General features: G+C 32.3%; 1 protein-coding gene across 1 annotated transcript in view; it reads left to right on the top strand.

Moving 5' to 3' along the window:
* LOC145668161 (LHFPL tetraspan subfamily member 2a protein) overlaps window positions 1-24,695 on the top strand; it is a 143,140-nt gene extending 118,445 nt beyond the window's left edge. Inside the window, exons 3-5 of the mRNA XM_081735765.1 lie at window positions 2,125-2,391; window positions 15,550-15,663; window positions 18,779-24,695. Of these exons, the coding sequence (XP_081591891.1) occupies window positions 2,125-2,391; window positions 15,550-15,663; window positions 18,779-18,921 (524 nt within the window). The 3' untranslated portion in view covers window positions 18,922-24,695. The remainder of the gene's footprint in view (window positions 1-2,124; window positions 2,392-15,549; window positions 15,664-18,778) is intronic.
* Window positions 24,696-25,253: the final 558 nt, after the last annotated feature.

The following is a 25,253-nucleotide window of genomic DNA, read 5'->3' as shown; positions in this document are numbered from 1 at the left end:
AATGAGAGTCCCTGTGCTAACTTACACTGACATTATAAGAATCAACTTGTATACAAAGAAGCCTACGAATACCGCCATGTTAATAATAAAAAAAATCACATATACTACATACACAGATACATACACTACCCAGATATATAAATGGACAGGCTGCCCCAATCCTAAACTGAACTTTGGGAGGGGTGAAAGGAGATTCTAAACGTTTTAAATCACCAAATCTTAGTCTGAAGCTCACACAAAATCCGAAAACCAAATCACTTCACACCTATCCTGGCAACCAAACATGGCGATCCTGATACTTGACTTGGATATCCATATTTAGCTGATTTCAATCCGTTTGCAAATATGATTTCAATATTCTTGAGACTCTGAAATGCTTCCAACGGGTTTATTTCTCAATTAGAATTAATATTACCTGTTTTTACTGCCTTTTTCGTGGAGAAATCAAAATATTTATCTGAAGCCAACTGGTACGTTGTTGCTTGTTGCTTTCCGGATAACAAAGTGACAAGAAGCGCGCCTTAATACGAGAGTTTCGGAAATAGTCCCAATCAGAACAAAAAGTTTTGGCGGAAAAAATATAAAGCGAATAGAAAATGCTAAAAACTGGATGAAACCGGATTTTGGGAGGATATGGGCATCTCAGAGGGACGAAGGGGGTCTAAATTATTCTGCCAAATATCAGATTGGTGGATAATTTCAAGAATTTCTGTCCAATTGCGGGCCTATTTTTTCATATAGCACTAAAGTGTATAATTTCAATACTCATCCATTTGAAATGCTCATATACAGGATTTACAATAAAATAATGTATAAATAAACATATTATTTCCCAGAATATAATTCCTACTAGGTTATTCAAAGCTTCCGCATTAATTTTGGTTTGAATAAGGAACAAATGAATATACTACATGGACCGAAGAAGATATATTGAAAAGTCTACAGTATACAATACGTTCAAAAAATATTGGACCTACCAAACAAAAATTTAATTACCCCGGCTGTAATAGTACATTATAGACGATTAGATAAATTTATTGAATGAAGCACATATTCCCGAAATTCATGTTTTAATGAAATCATAATAATTTCATTTCAAGAGATCAAACCAACAAAAACTCTACATATAAATATGTACAATAGAGATGCAAGAAATTTACTTTTATTTACATCTATGCACTTCGTTGTTCTCAGGGGATCCATGGCTGTCAGACCTGTTTATGTTTTTTTTTTTTTTTCATATTCAAATTCTTGGCGAGTATTATTCATTTTTGGAAAAGAATCAATCACATCTTTAATAGTAGCATCTTGAGAACATAAGAAAATTCCTTTTTCATTGAATTTTTCTTGTATCTCTACAATTTGTACTGGACTGACCCTTGAAGAAGCACGTGTAATTCATATTGTAGATTTATGTCTTATATGAGAAGGACTCTAAACTCGAATTCGGTTTTAAAAAAAAATATGTAGTAGCTTGGTTAGATTGGATTTGTTGACCATATAATTATGACGATACTTTTTAGTTGTTCACTAAACCGTCTGTATTAGGCGAATTCATTAAAATTCTGAAAATCAACTGCAGCTAGGTTACTCTGCACTCTGCTCTTCGTAGTCATGTAAAGGAAACCCAAAAATTCATGTAAAGGAAACTTTTTATGTAAAGAATAGTTTAGTTTTCCCCTTCTTATTATTGCAACTTGCCTTGCTTTCTGACGTTTCGCTAATGTTTACATCATAAAGAAAAGTTCTATATTGAATTTTTCTATACATGATTATTATACAATCGCCAGCGAAAATGCATTTCTGACCTATTTGTTCTGTCAATAACTTGGAAACAGTTGGATTAATTTGAATATATATATATATATATATATATATATATATATATATATATATATATATATATATATATATATATATATATATATATATATATATATATATATCATTGGTAGAAAGAACGCATGCATAGAACTTTCTACATAATCAAACCTTGATTTAAATTGATCAGTTCACTTCTAAGTTATTGGCAAAAGGAAAGCCAAGAGTTGAACAGTGATGTTGCTGGCCACTATATGTATCTGCTGTAAATACATACATTTATAAACAAATATTTTCTTCCAGATGCAGAAGACATGTATCTGCCTTCCCTTGGACTCTACAATCGCTGTACCCGCATCCATCACAAAGACCAGTGTGGACCCTTTGTGACAAGACGAGAATTGAGTTCCGAAGAATTTCCAGATACATGGAAAGCTTCTCTCGTTTTCTTTTCTATTGGACTGATTTTGATGACTGTAACGGTGTTTAGTTCCATAGTCAGTTGCTGTATCCAAAGTGTGTTTAAGAAAAGTATTTTCACTCTTTCAGGAACTGTTCAGGCTGCAGCTGGTAAGTTACAAAATAATGTTGTTGTTTGCGTTCAGAATATAAGAAAAAAATGATACCATTTTAATTTAGTAAATAATTTGAACAAATTTAGTGAAATAGCCCAGTGAACAAATAGAATTATAGTTGAACAATTATTATTATTATATCAAAATTAATTAATGTTAATTGATTCTATATCAGGCGATCACGGCTATTTTTCGTTAGAAATTTACAGATACAAAAGATTTCGACAATTTATACAGTGGAGTATAGTTTTAACATTCGACTTAAATATAGTTTAAACTATTCGCTGAGCAAAACAAAACGTTTATTGTTAAAATTATTAACGTGCAACAGTTTCACCAACTATTCACTTGGCTTCATTAGTGTAGGATAGTGTCTGATGAAGTCAAGTGGATAGTTGGCGAAACTGTTACACGTTAATAACGTTTGTTGTTAAAATTATTAACGTGCAACAGTTTTACCAACTATTCACTTGGCTTCATTAGTGTAAGATAGTGTCTGATGAAGCCAAGTGGATAGTTGGCGAAACTGTTACACGTTAATAACGTTTGTTGTTAAAATTATTAACGTGCAACAGTTTCACCAACTATTCACTTGGCTTCATTAGTGTAGGATAGTGTCTGATGAAGTCAAGTGGATAGTTGGCGAAACTGTTACAAGTTAATAACGTTTGTTGTTAAAATTATTAACGTGCAACAGTTTCACCAACTATTCACTTGGCTTCATTAGTGTAGGATAGTGTCTGATGAAGCCAAGTGGATAGTTGGCGAAACTGTTACATGTTAATAACGTTTGTTGTTAAAATTATTAACGTGCAACAGTTTCACCAACTAATCACTTGGCTTCATTAGTGTAGGATAGTGTCTGATGAAGCCAAGTGGATAGCTGGTGAAACTGTTACACGTTAATAATTTTAACAACAAACGTTGTTTTGTGCAGCGGATAGTTTAAATCAGATTTAAGACTACTGAAAACAAACGTTGTACAATGGAAAATATAACATTAGACATACAAAGCCCATATGTCTTACGTACATTGGCAAAGAGAAGGGAAGGAGAGTCATATTTGCTTGCATTGTTTTCAAGTTATTATTACACTATATGTATTGAATTTAAGTTAATATTTTAAAGTAAACTAATAACATATACCTTGGATGTAGTTCCACTTTACTTTGTCGTCAATGTTTCCATAAATTATATGGCATCATTTATATATTACATATATGAAAACACTATTTAAAAAAGATCGAAACTAATATCACTAACAATAGAAAATCCTCTTGTAAGCTTCAGTGTTTATGTATGAGACAGAAGTGACGTTTTTTTTAAAAAAAATGTAGGTTATGGACTAAAAAAACTGAAAAGAAAAATGGCGATCCTAGTATGAACGAAAGGGTGGTCAAATCAGTCCGCACCAAGTGAATTATTATTTTTTAAATATAAAAAAATAAAATAGATGATATTATAATACCAACGAAAGTGAACATTAAATTAAAATGAACAGTGTAAATAATCAAGAGCTCTTAGGAAACAATTTATCCTTTAAAGAAAATAAAAAAAAAGAAAAGAAAAAGAAAAACCCCGGACAAAATTGTATTTTATGGTACGTGAGTCATTACTTGAGTGCCAATACTTATCAGCTGATTGACCACCATGTATCATCTCGGATTCTAAAAACGAAAAACAGTGTATTACTTTTAAAGATTCACATAAGATAATAATGTTCCGCATAAAGAATATAGAGTAGTGTTCACCAAGTGGTACATATCTCTTTCGTGTAAGCACAGGTTAAGTAAATGTACAGATTAAATAAGTTAGTTTCGAAGCTAAGGAATAGAAAAAATCGGGCGTGTTCTGAAACTCACTTTTTTTTCATATTTATACTGAAGCAAGTGAAACTCACTTTGATACCTTCGAAAAACCCATAAGAAACCTTATTAGTTTCGGGACATAATATGAGTCTTTCACAGGCGACCGCATAGTGGGTGCAGTGCATGCAGGTGCACCCATATAACTTCAGCCTTAATTTTTCGTACAACAATTCATTCAGTTTTGAATATCTACTCTTTCTTTTCTTTTCTTTTTCTTTTTCTTTTTCTTTCTTTTTCTTTTTTTTTCTTTTTTTTGTTTGGCTCATGTTGCTTTCTGTTGAAAAATCGATTTCTGTGACCACAAATCTTGAAGACGTCATTGAAGAATTTAAGACCATGGTTCTGTTCAACAGAAGAACGTTATAGATATCTTGTACTTCTTGTACTTAAGTAGTTTACATTGTAAAACATAGGGTCTTACACATTTAAAGTTTCTCAGATTTCTCCTCGAATACATCCATAGTTTATAGGTACGTGTGTCCGTGTATGCATTTTCTTTTACATATGTGGATAAACGTACTTATTACGTACATGTTATTGTTTTTGTTTTACTCTGTGTAATTTGTCCCCAACCTGCACTCATATTACTAAAGTTATGCGTCTGTTACTGAAGTTGTCCTCCATGAAATTCCTCTTAGAATAATGTGATTAACTGCTAATAGAAGAGTTTGCTTGGACTATAAACATGACAGGAATTTATCGTCATTGATTTTTATAACTAGTTTCTATTTGTCTATTGTGTCAGTTTTATCTTACACACTTCTATTTTTATTTTTTGTTCTGTACTGTCCCTGAAAGGTGACTTGCGTCATCAGTCAAAACTAGTAAAATTATAATTACATGGGCGCATAGGGGGATAATCCAAATTAACAAAACTTGAATACTTACCAATGAATCCTCCCTTGGAAAGTTTAGTCACTTTTTTGACTTTCGGAACTCACAGCTGGTTCCTTCCTCAGTGGCAAGGTGAAAAGGATTAAAGCGGAAAGGAGATAAAAGGAGTAAAAACAAGGAATATATACCACTAAATAAAAGTAACGTACAGAATGAATCCTGAAATGAGCAGAGCTGAGTGAAAAAGGAATGAACTGAGTCAAAGAGAATGCGGTGTTTATGTTACGCCACTGTTGTCAGATTCAAAGTATGCATAAAAGGTAGGTACCCATATTCGGTCAATGTTGCCAGCATGAAGGTTCAATGCAGGTGGTGTTTACTATAAATTTGAAGTCATTGAATTGAAAGAAACAAAATTACATTTTTATTCACCAAGAATCTACCATTTTGTCCAGTGATCTTGGTGTCATATTTGATTCGAAACTCTCGTTCTCTGACCACATCTCCTCAATAGTTAAGTAATCAATGTGTATGCTGGGGCTTCTTTACCGATTCACTGAACTACGCACTGTGGCATCACTAGCAACATTCTATAAAACTCTTAATAGAACCCAAGATCGAATACTGCTCTCCCATATGGACCAGGGGCCGCACCTACACATTTCTCTAGACTTGAGTTTGTTCTCAATTCCTTTATTGCAGTAGTACGTTTTCGGGTTCCCGCACTTCGAATATTACCTAAGGAGGAAATTTTGCGATGTCTTGATTTCCAGACACCGGGAGTACGCAGAAATAACTCTGATCTGAAGTTTCTTCATAAGATAGTTAATGGGAACCTAAGATCAGAAACCCTACTTCAACCACTATCCTTACGTGTCCTTTCCCGCAAAACCCGGAATAACCACCTATTGCATCTTGCACGCCCTAGGTTGACAATTATACAAATGTCTCTTTTTTACAGACTACTGAATTATTATAATAATCTGACTAGTGAGGTGGACATTTTTTCGAGCTACCCGGTGTTTGAAAGAGCAATGAAACGCATGCTGGCCAAATAGTGGCTATGTGCGCTCTTTGTTGATATTATTGATGTTACTGTTCAGGGGTGTAGCCAGCAGGTTTGTGTAGGGGGGGCCCGTCGTTTTTGAGGGGGGGGCAGCTACAATGTACAAAGCCAAAAAAATGTGTTGCTGCTAGTCTGCAAAACTAAAAACACTATTTTAGCTTCTTCTTCTTCTTCTTCTTCTTATTATTATTATTATTATTATTATTATTATTATTATTATTATTATTATTATTATTATTATTATTATTATTATTATTATTATTATTATTATGCATAAATTATATTCAATATAGTTTTTATTATGCTTAATCAAGAACTACTGCCCGGGACCAAACGTTATACTTTTTATGCATAACTATAAAGGTAAACAAGAAAGTTCTGTCCCTTTTCGTGGAAGTCTGTGTTCAATTGGATCTCACATCGTGAGTTGAATGCAAGTGGAGATAAGACGAACGTCAGTTGTTGTTGTGGGTATATCCAACATACTACCTGGTTGTGGCAATTCAGACACACCGTGAACTTGCGTAAAGACAGAGGGAACATGGGACTTCCAGAGAGCGTCATAGGAGCATGTATGCTGAACGAGTTCAAGTGGAGGTTAAACGCCGCTGTAGAGGGACAGAAGATATGCCAGGCCTTTGGTCAGGGTGTCGTGATGACGCGGACATTGCAGCGATGGTTTAACAAGTTTAAGGACGATGACGAAACACCCGAAAACACCACGTGCCAGAAGACCAACACATGTACAAAGAGGAACTGGGACTACAATTCAGTGTGTAGAGAAACCATTCAGCCGCACATCCATCAACTTGTGAAGCACTACAAGTTGGGTCGATGGGTCTCTCATAATTTGACTCCGGGCCAGAAGGCAACGCGGCAGTCGCCTGTGTTTATTTACTGTTTCGGAGCCATTTCTGGACAGGGTGTTGACATGTGATAAAAAGTGGGTTCTATACGAAGCTCCACGGCGTCGTCATCATTGGTTAGTATCCCATGAACCGATTTCAAAACAGCCGAAACCAGCACTGTACCAGAAGAAGGTCCTTCTGTGTGTTTGGTGCATCGTGCTGTAACGGACCATTTTGGCACATGGTCCTTACAGTATATGTATGCTTTAATGTAAATTCGATTTTGTCAATTCCTGAATTAGCTACTTATCTGAAAGTTTTAAATAGTTTGTTTATTTAATCGATTTTATCATTGAGCCAAAGATTATTTATTTCTAGATGTATAATATGTTAGTATATATGCAGATTTGGAATAATGAATTATATAGTAAAATTAAATTTTCTATTTAAATATTTAACGAAATTATGTAACAAAATAACATGATACATTTTTCTTTCTAATCTATTGTAAATTTAATCTAGAACTCTTTCTCATACATGAAATCTTAAATTTGTTTATAAAAATATGTTAAAACAAATATGTAAGAAGAAGAAGAAAAGTAGTAGATACAGATGTGCTAAAAAAAAAAAAAAGATTATTGATGTATTAAGTTCCTGTCATGAAAATTGTTATTAATGCTTTATAATTGAAACAAGGTGAAAAGAATACATAATATTATTACAGTAATAGTGTTAAATCATTTGGTGCACTGTACTGTGAAATTTTATATAATAATATTTATATTTTACTGCAGGTGATATAAATATGAACATGTATGAGTAAATAGTTAGGATCCCTGACAATATTTCATCACCTGAATACGTCGTACTTCTCTGTCGTAGGTGAAAATAGGTATCGTAGTTGTTCTTGGCAGATTATCTATAGTTATGAAGCGTACTGATGGTGGATATGGCCGGGTACCATAGTAACACAACATTAGTCGCTAATGCATATTCGTCAGGAAACTGTAATGAGTAATGATCACGGTGAAGCTAAATACTTGAGGCAATGCTGCAATATATAAATGCATGGTGCCAATAGAACCCTATCTAGTTTGCATGTAGCGTATTGCCCTCTTTGAAGACTTCACGTCTGTGGTATTTAAATAAGTTTACAGCCTGATTAAGACATGTAACATTAAGCGGCGTTATAGTGAAATGTACGTACTTCCTTTCCATACCATCATCTGGTGTTTCCTTCCTACAAGTCACACCGATAAATCTGTTAACTGCCAATCCAGCTATATTTAATAATTATCATTATGCCACGACCATCTGGAGATTCCCAATCCCGACCACATTGCTACGCACCACGACCAGGGGACTTGGCAGCGTACCTATCGATATCCAGGCCAACATAAATTCTAAATCTATTTGGAACCGTCTCGTGTTGCCTTGGTGATGTTAATAGTCGTGACCCGGCAATGTGAAGGGGCGGCTACAGTAGAGAATGGCGACCCAGCCAGGATGTCGCTAGAGGGCGTTAGTGTCTCGGTTTTGGCATCCTAGTTGTGATTGCGAAAGCCTGTGGAGGTGTTTTGTGAAGAGAAGTTATCTAACATCAATCGACGAAGGTGTAGAAATTGTTGGGGAACCGTTGTGTGAAAATATGACAAAGTCGAAGAACAAAAGAATTGTTACGGGAAATAAAGACTCCCAATTGAAATACGCTTGTGGATGTGAGCCAAAGGAGGGTGAAAGTGAACCCACAGTGAAATGCGAAGAGTGTGAGACCGTGTTCCACGTTGAGTGTTTGGACCTTGAACCGGAACAATATGAAGCGATTTGTAGTCCTGAAAATAAGTGGAAATGTAAGAAATGTGTAGAAAAAGAGACTGAAATAGGAATGAATGATCTTGAAAGATCATCCCATCAAGAGTGTACTGAAAGTGTCGACAATCAAACAGAAGTGCCTCAAATGTCTCCGGAAATGCAATTTATGCTGAGAGAGTTTCGTGAGCTCAGTAGTAGATTGGAGGAAAAGTTTACTTCAGCGTTGCAACAGGGAGAGGAAAAGTTCACTTCAGCGTTGCAACAGGACAAACAGGATAGGAAGAAGGAAATAACAGATCTCAAGGCGACCATGATTCTTTTAAATAATGAATTGAGGAAAGATGTGTCTAGCGATACTACTCAAACGAAGACAGTAATAACGGAAATGCAGGAGACGGAGATCAAACGAAATTATGAAGAGCAATATATAATTGTCGAACGAAACATCTCTGAGGAGGAATTTAAAGAAGAGAGAAAAAGACAGATCTCTAAATTGAAAGAGCCTACGTTAGCCATCAAAATGGAATGGAAAAAGCCAGTCCATTTAGGGAAGATGTCACCGTCTGAAGAAACGTTGGAAGCAAAAAATGAGAAGGAATGTGATTGCCGTTTAATATGTGAACAGAAAGAAAGTAATTGCTTTTCTATATGTAATAAGAAAGAAAATGATTTCTGCCAAACTTCTAGGAAGAAAGAATGTGATTGTGTAAAGACAAATAGTAGAAAAGGACGAAATAAATTGTATGATCTGTTACTCTGCCCGAAATGTGTGAGCAAAAGAAAATTGGATAAGAAAACAAGAGTGAGACCACGGAAAAGAAAGTTATTCGTTGAGATGTACCTCAAGAGTCCGGATAGGAAGAAGACGAGGAGACATTTGAGAAAGTTGAACTTCTGTCATCGGGGGACCGAAAGAAAATCGGAAAGAAGATACGAAAGGTGGAAAAGAAAAAGTTTCAAAGAAGAGTACGTAACCAAGAGAACTACTGAGTATACGCCGAAAAGGAGTGCAAGTACGTGTAATAAAAGAGAGAAAAGAAGAGGTGATGAGTATCATAAAAGAAAAAGAAAATGTAAATTTGAAAATTGCAAACAATTAGTGACATGGGAAAAGAAACTAAGAATAAAAGACTGTTATGAAAATCGAAAGAAGAAAAATGACAATGATCGTGTAAACTATCACAGAAAGAAAAGAAACAAACTGCGGAACAGCATGCAATGCGCAGGAGTATGGCGAAAAAGAAAGAAACATTCGTTCTTAATCGAATGTAACTGTTCGGTGGATGCAGTGCAGAAACATTTGTTCATAATCGAATGTGAATATTCGCTTGATGTTGCACACGTGAACATTAGTATATAAAAAAAAAAAAAAAAAAAAAAAAAAAGTGTTAATGTTTTCTTCACATGAGAAAAATGTGTTTTTGCTTAATATGTTACGTGTTAAAATTTTATTTTAGGCTCAATATATATATAAATAATACTAAACCTTTTAATCAAAGGTAAACATATTAAGTTTACTGACTGTTCACTATCAACAGTAGTGTTATTTATTGTTCTAATTAGTTAATGTTGTTAACCCTCTATTGCAATATTAATCCTTTATTTTAATGTTAACCCTTTGTTGCAATATTGACCCTTTGTTGCAATATTAACCCTTTGTTGTCCAATGTTAAGAAAGTTTATATTTTGTGAAAAATTTTAAAACTACCATTTTAAAATTTTTCTTTGATGGGCCGGCAAAACTGTAACGGACCATTTTGGCACATGGTCCTTACAGTATATGTATGCTTTAATGTAAATTCGATTTTGTCAATTCCTGAATTAGCTACTTATCTGAAAGTTTTAAATAGTTTGTTTATTTAATCGATTTTATCATTGAGCCAAAGATTATTTATTTCTAGATGTATAATATGTTAGTATATATGCAGATTTGGAATAATGAATTATATAGTAAAATTAAATTTTCTATTTAAATATTTAACGAAATTATGTAACAAAATAACATGATACATTTTTCTTTCTAATCTATTGTAAATTTAATCTAGAACTCTTTCTCATACATGAAATCTTAAATTTGTTTATAAAAATATGTTAAAACAAATATGTAAGAAGAAGAAGAAAAGTAGTAGATACAGATGTGCTAAAAAAAAAAAAAAAAGATTATTGATGTATTAAGTTCCTGTCATGAAAATTGTTATTAATGCTTTATAATTGAAACAAGGTGAAAAGAATACATAATATTATTACAGTAATAGTGTTAAATCATTTGGTGCACTGTACTGTGAAATTTTATATAATAATATTTATATTTTACTGCAGGTGATATAAATATGAACATGTATGAGTAAATAGTTAGGATCCCTGACAATATTTCATCACCTGAATACGTCGTACTTCTCTGTCGTAGGTGAAAATAGGTATCGTAGTTGTTCTTGGCAGATTATCTATAGTTATGAAGCGTACTGATGGTGGATATGGCCGGGTACCATAGTAACACAACATTAGTCGCTAATGCATATTCGTCAGGAAACTGTAATGAGTAATGATCACGGTGAAGCTAAATACTTGAGGCAATGCTGCAATATATAAATGCATGGTGCCAATAGAACCCTATCTAGTTTGCATGTAGCGTATTGCCCTCTTTGAAGACTTCACGTCTGTGGTATTTAAATAAGTTTACAGCCTGATTGAGACATGTAACATTAAGCGGCGTTATAGTGAAATGTACGTACTTCCTTTCCATACCATCATCTGGTGTTTCCTTCCTACAAGTCACACCGATAAATCTGTTAACTGCCAATCCAGCTATATTTAATAATTATCATTATGCCACGACCATCTGGAGATTCCCAATCCCGACCACATTGCTACGCACCACGACCAGGGGACTTGGCAGCGTACCTATCGATATCCAGGCCAACATAAATTCTAAATCTATTTGGAACCGTCTCGTGTTGCCTTGGTGATGTTAATAGTCGTGACCCGGCAATGTGAAGGGGCGGCTACAGTGCATCGGGAACTGCTACCAGCTGGTCAGAGTATCAATGCAACTGTGTAATGTCAGCAGTTGAGCTGTGCTCAACAAAAACTCAAAACTCTGGAGCCATTACTTCTGAATTGCAAATGGGTCCTCGTTTACGGGACAACGGTAAGTCCCACGTGGCTAGAATGACTCAGGACACCATTTTTCGCCTTGGATGGGAAACAATATTGCAACCACTATATTCCCCGGGTATTGCACCGTCCGATTATCATCTGTTCCATTCTTTGGACAGTCACATTAGAGGACGTCAGTTCAAACCTCTAGTAAAAGTCCAAAATGCACCTGATACTTTCTTCGTTTCACGGCCCACCACGTTCTACCGCGATGGATTCCATGGCCTTCCAGAACGTTTTCAGAAGGTCGTCGATGCTGATGGGGACAATTTTTCATCTTCCAGGTTAGGTGGCATATCGATGTTCGAAGGTGGTGGGTGAAAAAGCAACAAAACTTTTCTTGGTTACCTTCATATTTAAATTTAAGACCTTGTATACAGAACCTATTTACACAAGATTGATTTTCTTTGAAATTTCACTTAATTTCTTTACTGTTTCCTGACAAATATATTTATTTATTATTCGTGACTAAAAAAAAAAAAAAAAACATAATTACTTTATTACACTGGGTAGAAATAAAAGAGAGAGCGAATGAAATCCAAATTGAATAAAAGCATTGTTTCTCACCAAATTTTCTATCCTCTATGTCTTTTAAAACACTTGTTAAAGCATATAAAAATATACTGTACTTACAAATCAGTTTAGTACCTTTGATTTATGGCTGTATTTGTAGTACCTTCTTAAAATGTTTTGTCTTCAAACTATCAAATATAAATCGCAGTAAATTGTGTAATCTGCTGTCACAAAAAGTATCCTATTTTTCGATCAGTATAAGGAAAAGATACTATACTATTTTTCGATCGGTATGGAAAAACAATATTTCTCCATACTATTTTCCCATAAATTATTAATTGTCAATAAACTTTGTTACTTTTAAATGAAAGAAGCGAGATAATTTTACTATGATGTTTTAAAAGTTGGTCATTTGGGGGGGCCAGGAAACCATTTGGGGGGGCCGGCCCCGATGGGCCCCCCCTTGGCTACACCCCTGTTACTGTTGTTGTTATTTATTTTTATTGTTTTTGTCTTTTTTTCTTTCTTTTCCTGATTGTTAACATTTACCTGTGTAAAATGGCAAAATTATGCTGTGTCTGGGGATTTGTTTAATAAATAAAAGATAAAATAAAATAAATTTAAATATGTAGTAAAATATTATGCATTGCTCGGAAATACAGCCATCTATGAAAGGAGGGACTAAAGTAAAACTAGCCACGAATCTTGTTTGATATCTTTTCCTTGCTTTCGAAATTCAACTTCTGCTTTGTGAAAGTAAAGTAATTTTAATGTACTATTAAAGCCTCCAATCTCCAAAACGTAAAATCTAGTTTTACCTTAATTTTGAAGAATCTCTTAACCAAATAATGTTTCAGTTTATGGTATTGCCCAAGATTTACTAATCAGCAAGCATGTAAACAAATTATGTCACTGATGAAGTAATGGCCTATCTGCTCACTTCCCACTTGTTTTATTTAGTAGATTTTTTCCCACACTTTCAGTCCAGTATTTCCTTTTGAGCTTTACTAATTTAGGTGTCTAACATACCTTACTTCTGCTAAAATCAGAAAAATTACAAAGTGTATACTGAAACATAAATGACTCCCGTATGACTCACTTCCTTTTAAAATCATTATCAAGTACCTAGTCTCAATACCAGATATTTAGCATGTGAGGGACTCACACGCTTGCTTCCGTGGAAACGTTACATTAAAACATATGGGAATGTAAATATATGCAAGGCTATGGATATAATCCGCCTATTTTAATACTCATCGAAGTTTCTAAGTGAGTATTTTTGACAATATTTATCACAGTTAACGAAATCGAATGTTCAGAATAAGACAATACTAAAATAATATAAATATTCCAGTGTAAACTGATGTTCAACTGTATCTGGAATCATGCTTGTAAATAAATAAATAAATAAATAAATTCACATAATTTAGAAGAATTTTTCTATATATACATTTCAATGAGTAACAAACTTGATCATTAATATCAGTACGCCCACATATAAGCTAGTTAAATAACGACCTAACTAACTAATTGAAGTAGACGAAAACTCGGAAAAAATTAAATAAACATTATTAATATAGGAAATTAACAACACAATGTGATAATATAAAATAATAACAGTATAGGAACACATTAAAAATGAAATTCTTACGCTTTTGAGGTTTTGTTAAGTTATTAATCTCACTTCTTTCAATATTTTTTTTCTTTCCGTATTTATACTGTGTGTATTAGTCAGGGTTTTATGTTGTAGTACTGGTAATATATTTAACATAATTATATAGTTATAATAATAACAAAGTGCTTACCTGTAGTACGCGAGGTCCGTTGTTCGGTACCAACTCTTCCGAAATGAGCTTTGTGATGGACAAACACCGTGTATGTGTGGGTTTTCTCGAGATTTTTTCCATTTCCTCTCAATTTCTTCATTTCTCTATTATCATTTATCTCATCATCGCCACGTCCCTTACCTCGATGCATAACCGTGGGACTTTAAACTCAAATCTATTATAATACATCATTATCTCAGTCTGTGAGTAACACTAATTCTTAAAACTTAAGAATCTCCGCTCCGCTACGTTCGTTGTTTGCCTTTATTTGAAAATGAATAGTAATGATGGTGAACATGAATGTGGTTCTTTGCTGTTACGAAGACAAGAGCCGTATTAAATGTAAATAAAGTTGCAATTACTTTTATAAAATCGACAAGTATTATTTCATGTTGAACACAGTGTAATTTAGTAACTAAGGAATTTATATACATTGCACAGTATATAAATTACAGACAGTTGTTAGCGTTTACCTGTAGAACAGTGCAATATTTAAAAGCTTTACCTCTAACTCACATGAAACATATTATCATTAACAGGCTGCATCCATACTTAGGTGTGGACATTAATAAGTTTAGTTATTTGTGTAACCGAAAGTTCATTTGGAAAAAAGTTAAATTTAAACAATTAAAACTTCTAATTAAGGTCGAGAAACGTATATTGCAGAGCGAGCCGACTACTTGGAGGAAAATAATAATAATAATAATAATAATAATAACAATAACAATAATAATAATAATAATAATAATAATAATAATAATAATAATAATAATAATAATAATAATAATAATAATAATAATAATAAGAAGAAGAAGAAGAAGAAGAAGAAGGAGGAGGAGGAGGAGGAGGAGGAGGAGAAGGAAAACGTTTTAATTAAATGATATTTATTTTATTTGTGTGTTGACATTTATGTCTTTATGTCCTTTAGAGACAATCAGAAGCAAATGATAGGAGAACAATACATAACATCTATGTCCTGAGCGGATTTGAACTCGCGACAGACAGACCTTCGAATCATCAACCTGATGCTTTCGATCGCTCGACTATACAAGTTGCCTGTGCTAGTTAAATGTGCCAAAGGCAATTTTAAAAAGCTTAAGGTTTTTCTACTCTTCACAAAAATGTTAAAATTGTTAAGATCTTTAGCTTAATCCCTAATATCATATTAAGTTGAGTATTTCGGTATGTAAACAATTGTAGCCAATTAACTCTATATTTGATATACTTCAGGACTATTTTACATATTTGGCCTGGTCTTATATCCTGCTGGTTGGGGATCTGCTCGAGTGCAAAGAGTATGTAGTGAGGAGGCCACACCTTTCTTCATTGGAAACTGCACTTTCGGTAAGTGTACTTATCTATTTTTCTTTGTAAGAATACAAAGGTGTTCAGCATATTTCTATTTTGAAGCCAAAGCAGACGAACTATATAAGCTATCACAGGAACGCTTTTTCCAGAATTTTAGAAATTCAATTAACGTCCTCACACTTAATTTGTAAAGATCTAAAGGTGGGAAAGATAATATTATTGATACCAGCAAGAAGATAGTATTAGTTTGTTTTTACTGGCATAATAATGTAATAAGTGAGTTCCGTTTCACAGCGTGGAAACTTCGGTAGACCTTCCAAATTGTGCGAATTCAATATTCAAATTTGAAATAGTACATCTGTAACTATTGGATGTAATAGAGTAATAAGATTAAAGATAGAATATATTCCTCCACATAAAAAAGCCTTCACTACTGTTTCTATTTTATGATGATAAATGTTGAAACCGAAGCTGCACGCGTTATTTCAAGCACGAAGGTTATGGGTGCTAGCGGTCTGTGACGCTTCCAACTTCTATCCGGAAGCTTCTATTCTCGCCGAAGCTTTCCGTGTTCACTGTCAAGACTTACAGTTTGTCTATTTTAAATCCACCTTGAAATCAGAGTATATCTGAGAATTCTGTTGAGAGCATGTCTGGGAATTATACTGTGTGGAAAATTTCTTGTACACGCATTGCACATTATGAAATATATATATAGTTTTGGATTATGTATGTATGACTTCCTTTATGCTGATATGGATCGCCACTCTCGGTTTCTCGAATTCGAAATAACACATTTCGTTATGATGCTTTTTGTCATAGGCGACGTTAACCTATTTTACACATCAGCAACACATGTATACGAAACCAGATATAAGGATAAAATTCCCAGTAAACAACATTGTACAACGTTGTACGAAAGGAATCCAAAGTATGTGGGTACTATCTTGTGTAATAAACTTCTCAAATGTATCAGAATTACGGAACAAATACAGGCATTCAAGAAGTTAACGATAAGCCATCTGTTAAAACACTGCTTTAATTCTGTGAATTAACTTCTAGATATATAATGGGTATATTGATTTGTAACGAATTTCTAGATATATAACTAGTATATTTGATAGTACTGAAGTGGTGTATTTTTAGTATTATTAATGATATACTAAAATACATTTAGTGTACTCAAAATACAATTACGCATGTCTGTGTGTGCAACTGTATGTGTATCTTTTCCCTTATCACTGGACGAGTCTTATTTATATGCACGAATTTGTGCAATATGTATGGTCATAAAGGCGAAATAAGTTTAACTGAATTAATCACCGCAGAGACAGGCGTAAATATTTGTTAATACATTATAAATCGTAGTTGATTTAGGTCTGTTAGTCTTCCACACACATTTTTTTAAAATTACTTTTCAGAAGTATTGTTAAAAAAAAAAAAAACAACCTAAAATAATTATTGTTCGCAAACGAAACATTGTTAATTGTTGAGCTATTTGTCGTCGAAGCATGTTGTCAAAATTGATTTGGAAACACATTTCTTAACAATAGAGAATATAATAACAATAACTATTTTGCTAAATAACAGTTTGCAAGTATTAAAAAATTATCAAGAGGAATTTTGATTATAATGAAGGGAAGGAAACTTTTTCTTTGAAATTACTCGGAATATATGTCAGTAACGTATCTACAAAATTCAATGCATGTGGAACATGAAAAGGTGATGATGTCAAATTTTACATAAATGTACGGAAAATAGTAAATATTTTGTCAGTGAGAGAGACTAGGAATGTACCAACCACTGCGCTTTCTCCGCTCTGCCCGCGGTGGCTCAGTGGTAAAGCGTTCACCTCTGGTGCTTGGGGTCCCGGGTTCGATCCCAACCCCCGCCAAGTGAACTTTGTGGTGGACAAACACCGTGTGCGTGGGTTTTCTCGGGGTTCTCCCGTTTCCTCCCACTTTCTTCATTCCACCATTTCATTCATTACTCATCATCACCGTCTCCTTTAGCCTAACCGGCATAACCGTGGGACGTAAAACTCAAAGATTTCATTTCATTTCATTTCTCCGCTCTGCCCTGTATGCTAGCATATCTTATAAAATTATAAAGTCGCTAACAGAACACGACCTTTTAAGGTATTAGCATACGATTAAAACACCAAATGTCTATTACTATTATTATTATTATTATTATTATTATTATTATTATTATTATTATTATTATTATTATTATTATTATTATTATTATTATTATTAATTATAATAATAATATTTTCGTGAACGGAAATTTCAGGTTTTTTCATATACCTTCATCAGGGATACTGTGTTACCAGCTTTTTGAACAATGGGAGCGTTTTTATGACTATGAATAGTGGTATTTCATATGCGTGGTCTCCTGCTCCCATATCAAAGTTGACACTACAATTTTGTTATTTTTATTCCCACCAGCCTCGCATATAATTACATCCAAAAGAAAAATTGTGATAAATTTGAAAGCACACTGAGTATCCTTTCCTTCATTATGCCCTTGATACTGTTCTTTGAAATTGAAAGAAAAAAAGCATTAAAACGGAGTTAGTAAACACAATGTTGTAAATATTTGAAATGTTTATAAAGTTTTGTATTGCACTTGGCTAGAAAACATGTTCTATCTAACGTAGTTAATCATGCTATAATTTTGTTTTTAAATAATAAAAACCAAAGGCTTTCCCCATATAAATTAATGGTTAATCTGTTTCAAAATGAAATCTTTACAACTTTAAGAGTCATTCCAAGTAAAGTCAGCGATAATTGTTACCCAAACAAAAAGAGATCATATTCTTAAATACTTCGAGAACTTGAATTGGGACAGCAGATTAAGAACTTTAACATTACTATTAGAAATAATTTCCGTTCTATGTGCATAGTTCTTAGTTTAATAAATATCATTTTGCTGCTTATTGCATAAGCGGTTTCAAGTTAGTTTAGAGATGTAATCCCCTTCTGAAAAGACATTGTGACTCCATTAATTCTGCCAAACTTCAAAGTGAGTCTTAAATGTGAATTAGTTCCTGTTCACAGAATGTGTTTGTATTTTGAGAAATAAAATTGCTCATGTAATTGCTTTCTACTGTAAAAATGACTTACATAATGTTCTATCTTGTTTTTAGGCTGGGCATTTTATGCAGCTCTTGGTGGAATTTTGGGAACATTTATCTGTGCAGTACTTTCCATAGAAGCTGATAAATCAACCTCCACTGAAAAAGTGCAAGATGAAATATTAGAAGGAAAATCTCTTATATGCTTAGCATAATTCGTTCGTTCTCTTTGCAATTAGTTGTTGAACTTTGAACTTTAGAAATAATGAGTAATGTCCAGTCTTTTAAGTTTTCAGCTATTCTGGTTGTTCTTTAAAATACTGTGTAGTACAAGTAGGATTATGTAAGGCAGTATGGATACTGAAAACTTGAATAAAATTAAAAGGTCGCTACCAGTGTATATTAAAAATTACAGATAGAAAAGATTCAGACATTATATGTGGTGCACGTATATTTTTAAGTCCTTTATATATATATATATATATGAACGGCTCGGGCGAACATAATAATAAGCGCCACTTCCAGTGAAAATAATTTATTGGGTGGAATGGGTTGGGATTGAACAATAGAGCAGTATATAGGTAGTTTAATTTTGGAAATGTACCTGCAGATGGCAGAGAAAGCTTGTATATATAAAGCCTTATATTGGAAAAATACAAATTTACGGGTGTAAATGACCAGGCAGTGAAGTCATAATTACTTACTTCTTATATACGTGGTATCCCTAATCCTAACTAAGCTTTTTCCTTACCGTCTTGAATATTTCGTAAGCCATAGGAAAGAAACTGTGTACTCTGCTCTTGCTGGTCTAGTGGTCCCGCTTAACTCTACAAGCTAAATGGGTTAGATTCTGTTTTTACACATACAAATACATATATACTTCGAGAACTATAAAAAACAAACAACAAAAGGCAATTTGCATCTACTTTTATAGATCATCGTTTATTTCATTCAGAAGGTCACTTCTTCATTTCAATAGTTGTAAGCTCCTTGACCTCTTACTGTACTGGTAATTATAATCAAATTAATCTACTCAGTTAAAAAAGAATGTTCATTTATTGAATAATTGAGGGGTTTATTGGATACAAATTACGATTTTATAAAATGAATATGTTTAACATTCCTGATTGGATCACATCGTAATGTGCCTCAGTTTTCTTAGTTTTATATAGGAAGAAACATTAAAAGATTTTGCGGCTCTGATTAAGATGTATCAAAATTTAAAGAGCTGTATTTCTATTAGTAGTGCAGTAAGGTTTGAGGTATCGTGAAAGTCAATGAATGTTATATACTATTTTCACTCAATGTACGGGAGTAAATGTCAATATTTAATTTCGAATATAAATAAATAATTTAAAAAAATATGCTATTGTGTCAGCCAACCGATGAAGTTTCAATGACACCGATACTTACACAACAAAACAGTTAGCTTTTAAGTTTCGAGTGGAAAATAAGAGAAATGATAATAGTATTAGAGAGAGAGAGAGAGAGAGAGAGAGATCCCATCATGTGTAGCTGTTAACCACCTTAAAACGTAACATTCAATGGCTGATATCAAATGCCTTTCTCTATTATGCTTTTAGTTTTCATCGTTCATAAGCTGTTTAGGACTTGAGAGCTCAGTGTATCTATTAAGTGTCTTATGATTTTTCTGATTTAAATAATCATGTAAGTATGTTAACCACCATGTGAGTAACTAACATAATATATACAACCATAATTATTGAGGTAATGCGGACCAATACAGATAATTGAAAACACAGATATTCGTGACCATTTTGGATTAGAAATTACGAACAGAAGATTGTGAGAATATATTTTACACAATTTCACTTTTAAATTCCTATGTAATAAACTGTTAAATAAAATACAGAAAATATCATATTCACACATATTTTTGTGGGACATTATTTATTATACTGATTTCTGTGTTGATACTGTGCTAAGAGTGCAGTATTGACGACAGAAAACAATTTTGAATTTTATGAAATATAGTGCTTTAGATTCTTATTGTCCTGAATTACCTTCGAGATATTTTTGTTGAGCAACTAATTGCCGATGTATGTATTTTATATATATTATATTTTGTTGTAATATATTTCGTATTCCTGTTTGAAAGAAAGATGAGGTGTAAATGTGTACGTTTGTATGTGTATATACAAATTATGTTATAGTACGGTATAGACTGTACATGTACTGTCATTCCTTACTAATTATATACCAGAAGGTTGTGTCTACAGAAACATTAGTGATGAGATAAAAGTATATAATTCTTGTTTACCATTTTGGAGACACTTTTTTATTCTATAATAAGGACACATTTATAGATTAACCGTAATAGAGAGGGAAGTACTCGTTTCTTTAAATTTGTTTCCTCCTCTCTACGCATAGAATTATTATTATATTAAAAGCACAAATAAAAATAAAAATCTCTAGCACTAGTGTTATTATTATAGTAGATAAATTGTTACATTAAAACTACTATTTGGAATTTTATGTATTTTTTTAAAGTAATATTGCAAAACTGTATCTGGAAAAGAATTTTGAAAAGGTTAAAAATACATAAATAAACTTTCAGTATTTCAAATAAATAACACTTGGATAGGAACTTTCTGTATTCGTACAAAACTGAATACATTGATGCATTTATTAAGTTTCAATATCAAAAGTACAATGTAAGTGATATTAAATTTTGTATTAGAAAACATATCACCATTTTATGTAATAATTACAGTTACTTAAAGGAAACACAAGGGTATTACTATTATTTATAACAATTAATAACATACAAAAAGTAGACAAAACTTAACAACTTTTGTGTACCAGGGATCAATATAATATTAGTAATCTTTCTTAAATATTATTCTGTACATATGCTTTATTATAGTAAATAGATTGTCATTATTCATATTATACTATTTTGAATTGAGTATATCTTTTTTTTTAATCTATTGAGAAAAAAACTATTCCTGATAAAGAACGTTCGAAAGTTATTCAAGGTTCTTCCGTATCTCAAGTAATTATTCTACGATGAAAATACAATATATCAGAGTAAACTTCGACAAGCAACTTCGTAGTTTTAAAAAGGGATTCACGGTGTTTCTAACATAAAAATGATTGCCTAAATTACTCAGAATGTCTTGAAAATGTGAACTTTACTTGTAGATATGAATCTTCGAATATATTGAAAAGTGAGAACACAAAGCGATCCCTTGTATGCTTTTCGGGGCTTTTAAAAAGTGGAATCATAAAGAAAAATTAAAATTATTGTGTTAATATATATATGCTTTAAAGAAATTATTGACCATGTAATTAAATTATGTTGATTTTTAAATTGAACGTGTGCCTGAAGTATTTGATGTATGAATTTTACAATTCTTCACAAAAGAGCATTTTTAAGACGTATTAGTTTTGATATCTATGAAACAATCACACACTTTGTCATAAAATTGTAACAACATATAAGCTCCAACTCGTAGTAATATCTACATTAAAGCAGAATAGTTCCAAACTAGAAACGAAAAAGAAAAAATCTGCTGGGATCAGTTATGTAGATTTTTAATTTGTAGTACTTTTATTCTATTTATAAAGCCCTGGTGAATACAACTTTTAATAAACATTTTTTTTTCTTTCAAAAGCATTACTGCTTTTTTATAAATAATCAACTTACGTCAAATTGGGGGTACTATTCACTTAGCAAAAAGAATTATAAGCTTTTCATATATACCAGTGACTCTTCAATAGGTTAAGAGATCGAAAACAAACTATTTTAAATATACATAGTATGTGTTTTATTGCTACTTTTTTTCCAATTTATATATAATACTCATAGTTGTATATTTTATATTCTATTCCATAACCTGAATTGAGGTCTTATGTCTTCAGGTGCAGACCTAAGTCCCAGTTGCCTATATCAATACTAACATTATTAATAATTATTTTGTATCATAGTAAACTGATTATAAAAATTCATGAAGATGATCGATGATGATGAAAGATGGCGGACGAATCTCGATCGTTTTATAGTTTATCAAGAATTGGAGTTGTATGTTGCAAGATAAACAAGAAAAATATCTATATGTTTTAATACTATATTGGATAGTTTATTGCCACAAGCATTTTCTGATACTTTTATTCAACTACGCTTGTTCGTGTAACATTTAAATACTGCATTATTTGATGACATATTGTAAATAGCACCCATATTAAAATAAGAAAGCACGAAAAAAAAGTGGAGTGAGAAAAGATTTCACAGAAATTACACTAGGGTAGAAATATAGCATTTTTTTTATAATAGTCGATCTAAGTATTCTTCTTTAATTTATATATTGCCAACAGTGCTCGAAAAAAAAAAAAAAAAAACCTTTTCAAGTTTTGATACTTTTTCTTATTCGCTTTTCTATATAAGTTTGTATTTCAAAGATTAAGTATTACAACTTGAAAAAAAAAAAAAATAAAAAAAGTCTTCCACTATATATATTGCTTAACCGATTGTTGATATTCAGTTTCTTAATTCTTCTTCCTTTTTCACAATGGGGGCAAGATGGCTCAGTTGTAGAGTGCTTATCTCTGATGAGAGGATTTTCGTTTTATTTTAGCCCATAAGAGCTCTTGGTGGACACATCGAGTCTGTGATTTCCCAGTGGTTCTTCTGTTTCTTTCCGTATCCTTGTTGAATTAATTCTTCCACAATTATTCAGTTGTACTACTTATCTATTTGTTTTAGCCTAGAGGACCCAATCATGGGATGCCATTTATCTTTTGCTTCATAATTATTAGAAACAATCCGTTAATTGATACTGTATTATGCCTCTTATTAAAATTACACGTGACTCGTTACGTTCACATAAAGTAATAAACTCTTTTAATAATTATTTATAATTTTTATAACTATAATTAGTAGCTTTAGATCTCTGGGCAGCTAGCAAGAAACTCGAGTCCTTATTTTTTTTCTATTAGCCGAACTTGTTCATGATCTTGATACAATATGCATACATATAAGTCAGGTGTTTTTAATTTTGTTCATCTTTCACTGTCATTTGTCAATTTTCTCAATATACATTAAAAAAAAAAAAGTGTTCATTTACGTCTCTAGTAGGCCTAATTGTAAGTCAGAAAATTTTCCGAAAAAAATCTTTCCATTTTAAAACTTTCGAAAAAAATGTCATTACTAGTTCCTGGCTAATATATTCATTTAGGCTTCCAGGAAGGCTTTTTGTGAAATAAAGAAAATATCTACAATCCTGTAGAAAAAGAAAAAAGAATAAGAGAGTTGTTAATATGTACGGTATGGGTTATAGAGATGACTAGAAGAAATTTACCTTTCAGACAATACTATTACCAACACTTTTTTCTTTTCTACCAATATAATGTAAAAAACTTGCTTGACTGTTAATTACTCTTAGGATTATTTAAGTACTTGCTATAGATATCTTTCAAAGCTAGAGCACGGTGGCTCAGCTATAGAATACTCAACTTGTTACGACGAGTTATCGGTTCTACTCTAGATCATGTGAAGTTATGGTGAACATTATGTTCTTGAGGGTTTCTCCCGTTTTCTTCCACCCAAATAGCCGGAATCCAGTGATTATAATTTCAATATTTGTATAACAGTATTTCCCCCATATTTAAGAAGGAATAAAATGTGCAGGTGTTGTGAAGTTTACAATCCTCCACACTTAACGTAGAGATGAAATGTTAACCCAAAACTAAAGAATATGTGACACACGTTTGCAGACTGAAATAAAATCAAATCTGCGGGCCGAAAGGAATATCAAATTAAAGAATGAAATGAAAGTGATAGGTTAAAACACACAAATTCGAGCACTGTTTCTAGTCAATGTAGCTCTTTTCTTGTTTTCAGTTGAAAATAAAACCATTTCAGATAATTCAAAAAAAAAAAAAAAAAAATCACTGCCTTTCCAACATTGTTGTAATACATTTTCTGTACTATTTTCAATATATTCAATAAAACGTACGTTTCAAGTAAGTGTTGTTTAACTGAATTTTTCCAAGTGCTAACATGTATTAATTTTCTTCGTGGATGTTAATTTAGCGTATAAATGGCTAAAGCAGTTAAGTATAGCAAATTGTAGAAGTTCAGTGACATATAACGTATTGCTATCTTTCGATGTTTTAAATACTATATATATATATATATATATATATATATATATATATATATATATATATATATATATATATATATACCAAGTATAATCTTTATTAATATATGTAATTTGTTAAAAGTGATTTTATCTACTTTAAATATACTAACATGATCTCAAGATTAACTTGAATTATATAAAAAACTCAATTTTCAAATAAAAAATTCGTAGAAAGTCCAACGATTAAAGAAATATATCATCAAATACCGTAATACAAGTCATACAAAGCTAAAAACATGAAAACTAACATAGCTGCTTGTGCCATCCCACCAGTGAAATTGTTATTACTATTATTATTACAAACGTAGGAATCAATGTAATATACTAGTGTTGATTATGACCAATAAAGTTGTGTGTTGTAGATGTAGATTAACAAATAA

This window comes from Thermobia domestica, chromosome 13 (genome assembly GCF_964235325.1).
Source record: "Thermobia domestica chromosome 13, izTheDome1.hap1.1, whole genome shotgun sequence".
Classification (NCBI taxonomy): Eukaryota; Metazoa; Arthropoda; class Insecta; order Zygentoma; family Lepismatidae; genus Thermobia; species Thermobia domestica.
Note: the sequence above shows the minus strand (reverse complement) of the source record. Positions and strands in the feature narration are given on the sequence as shown.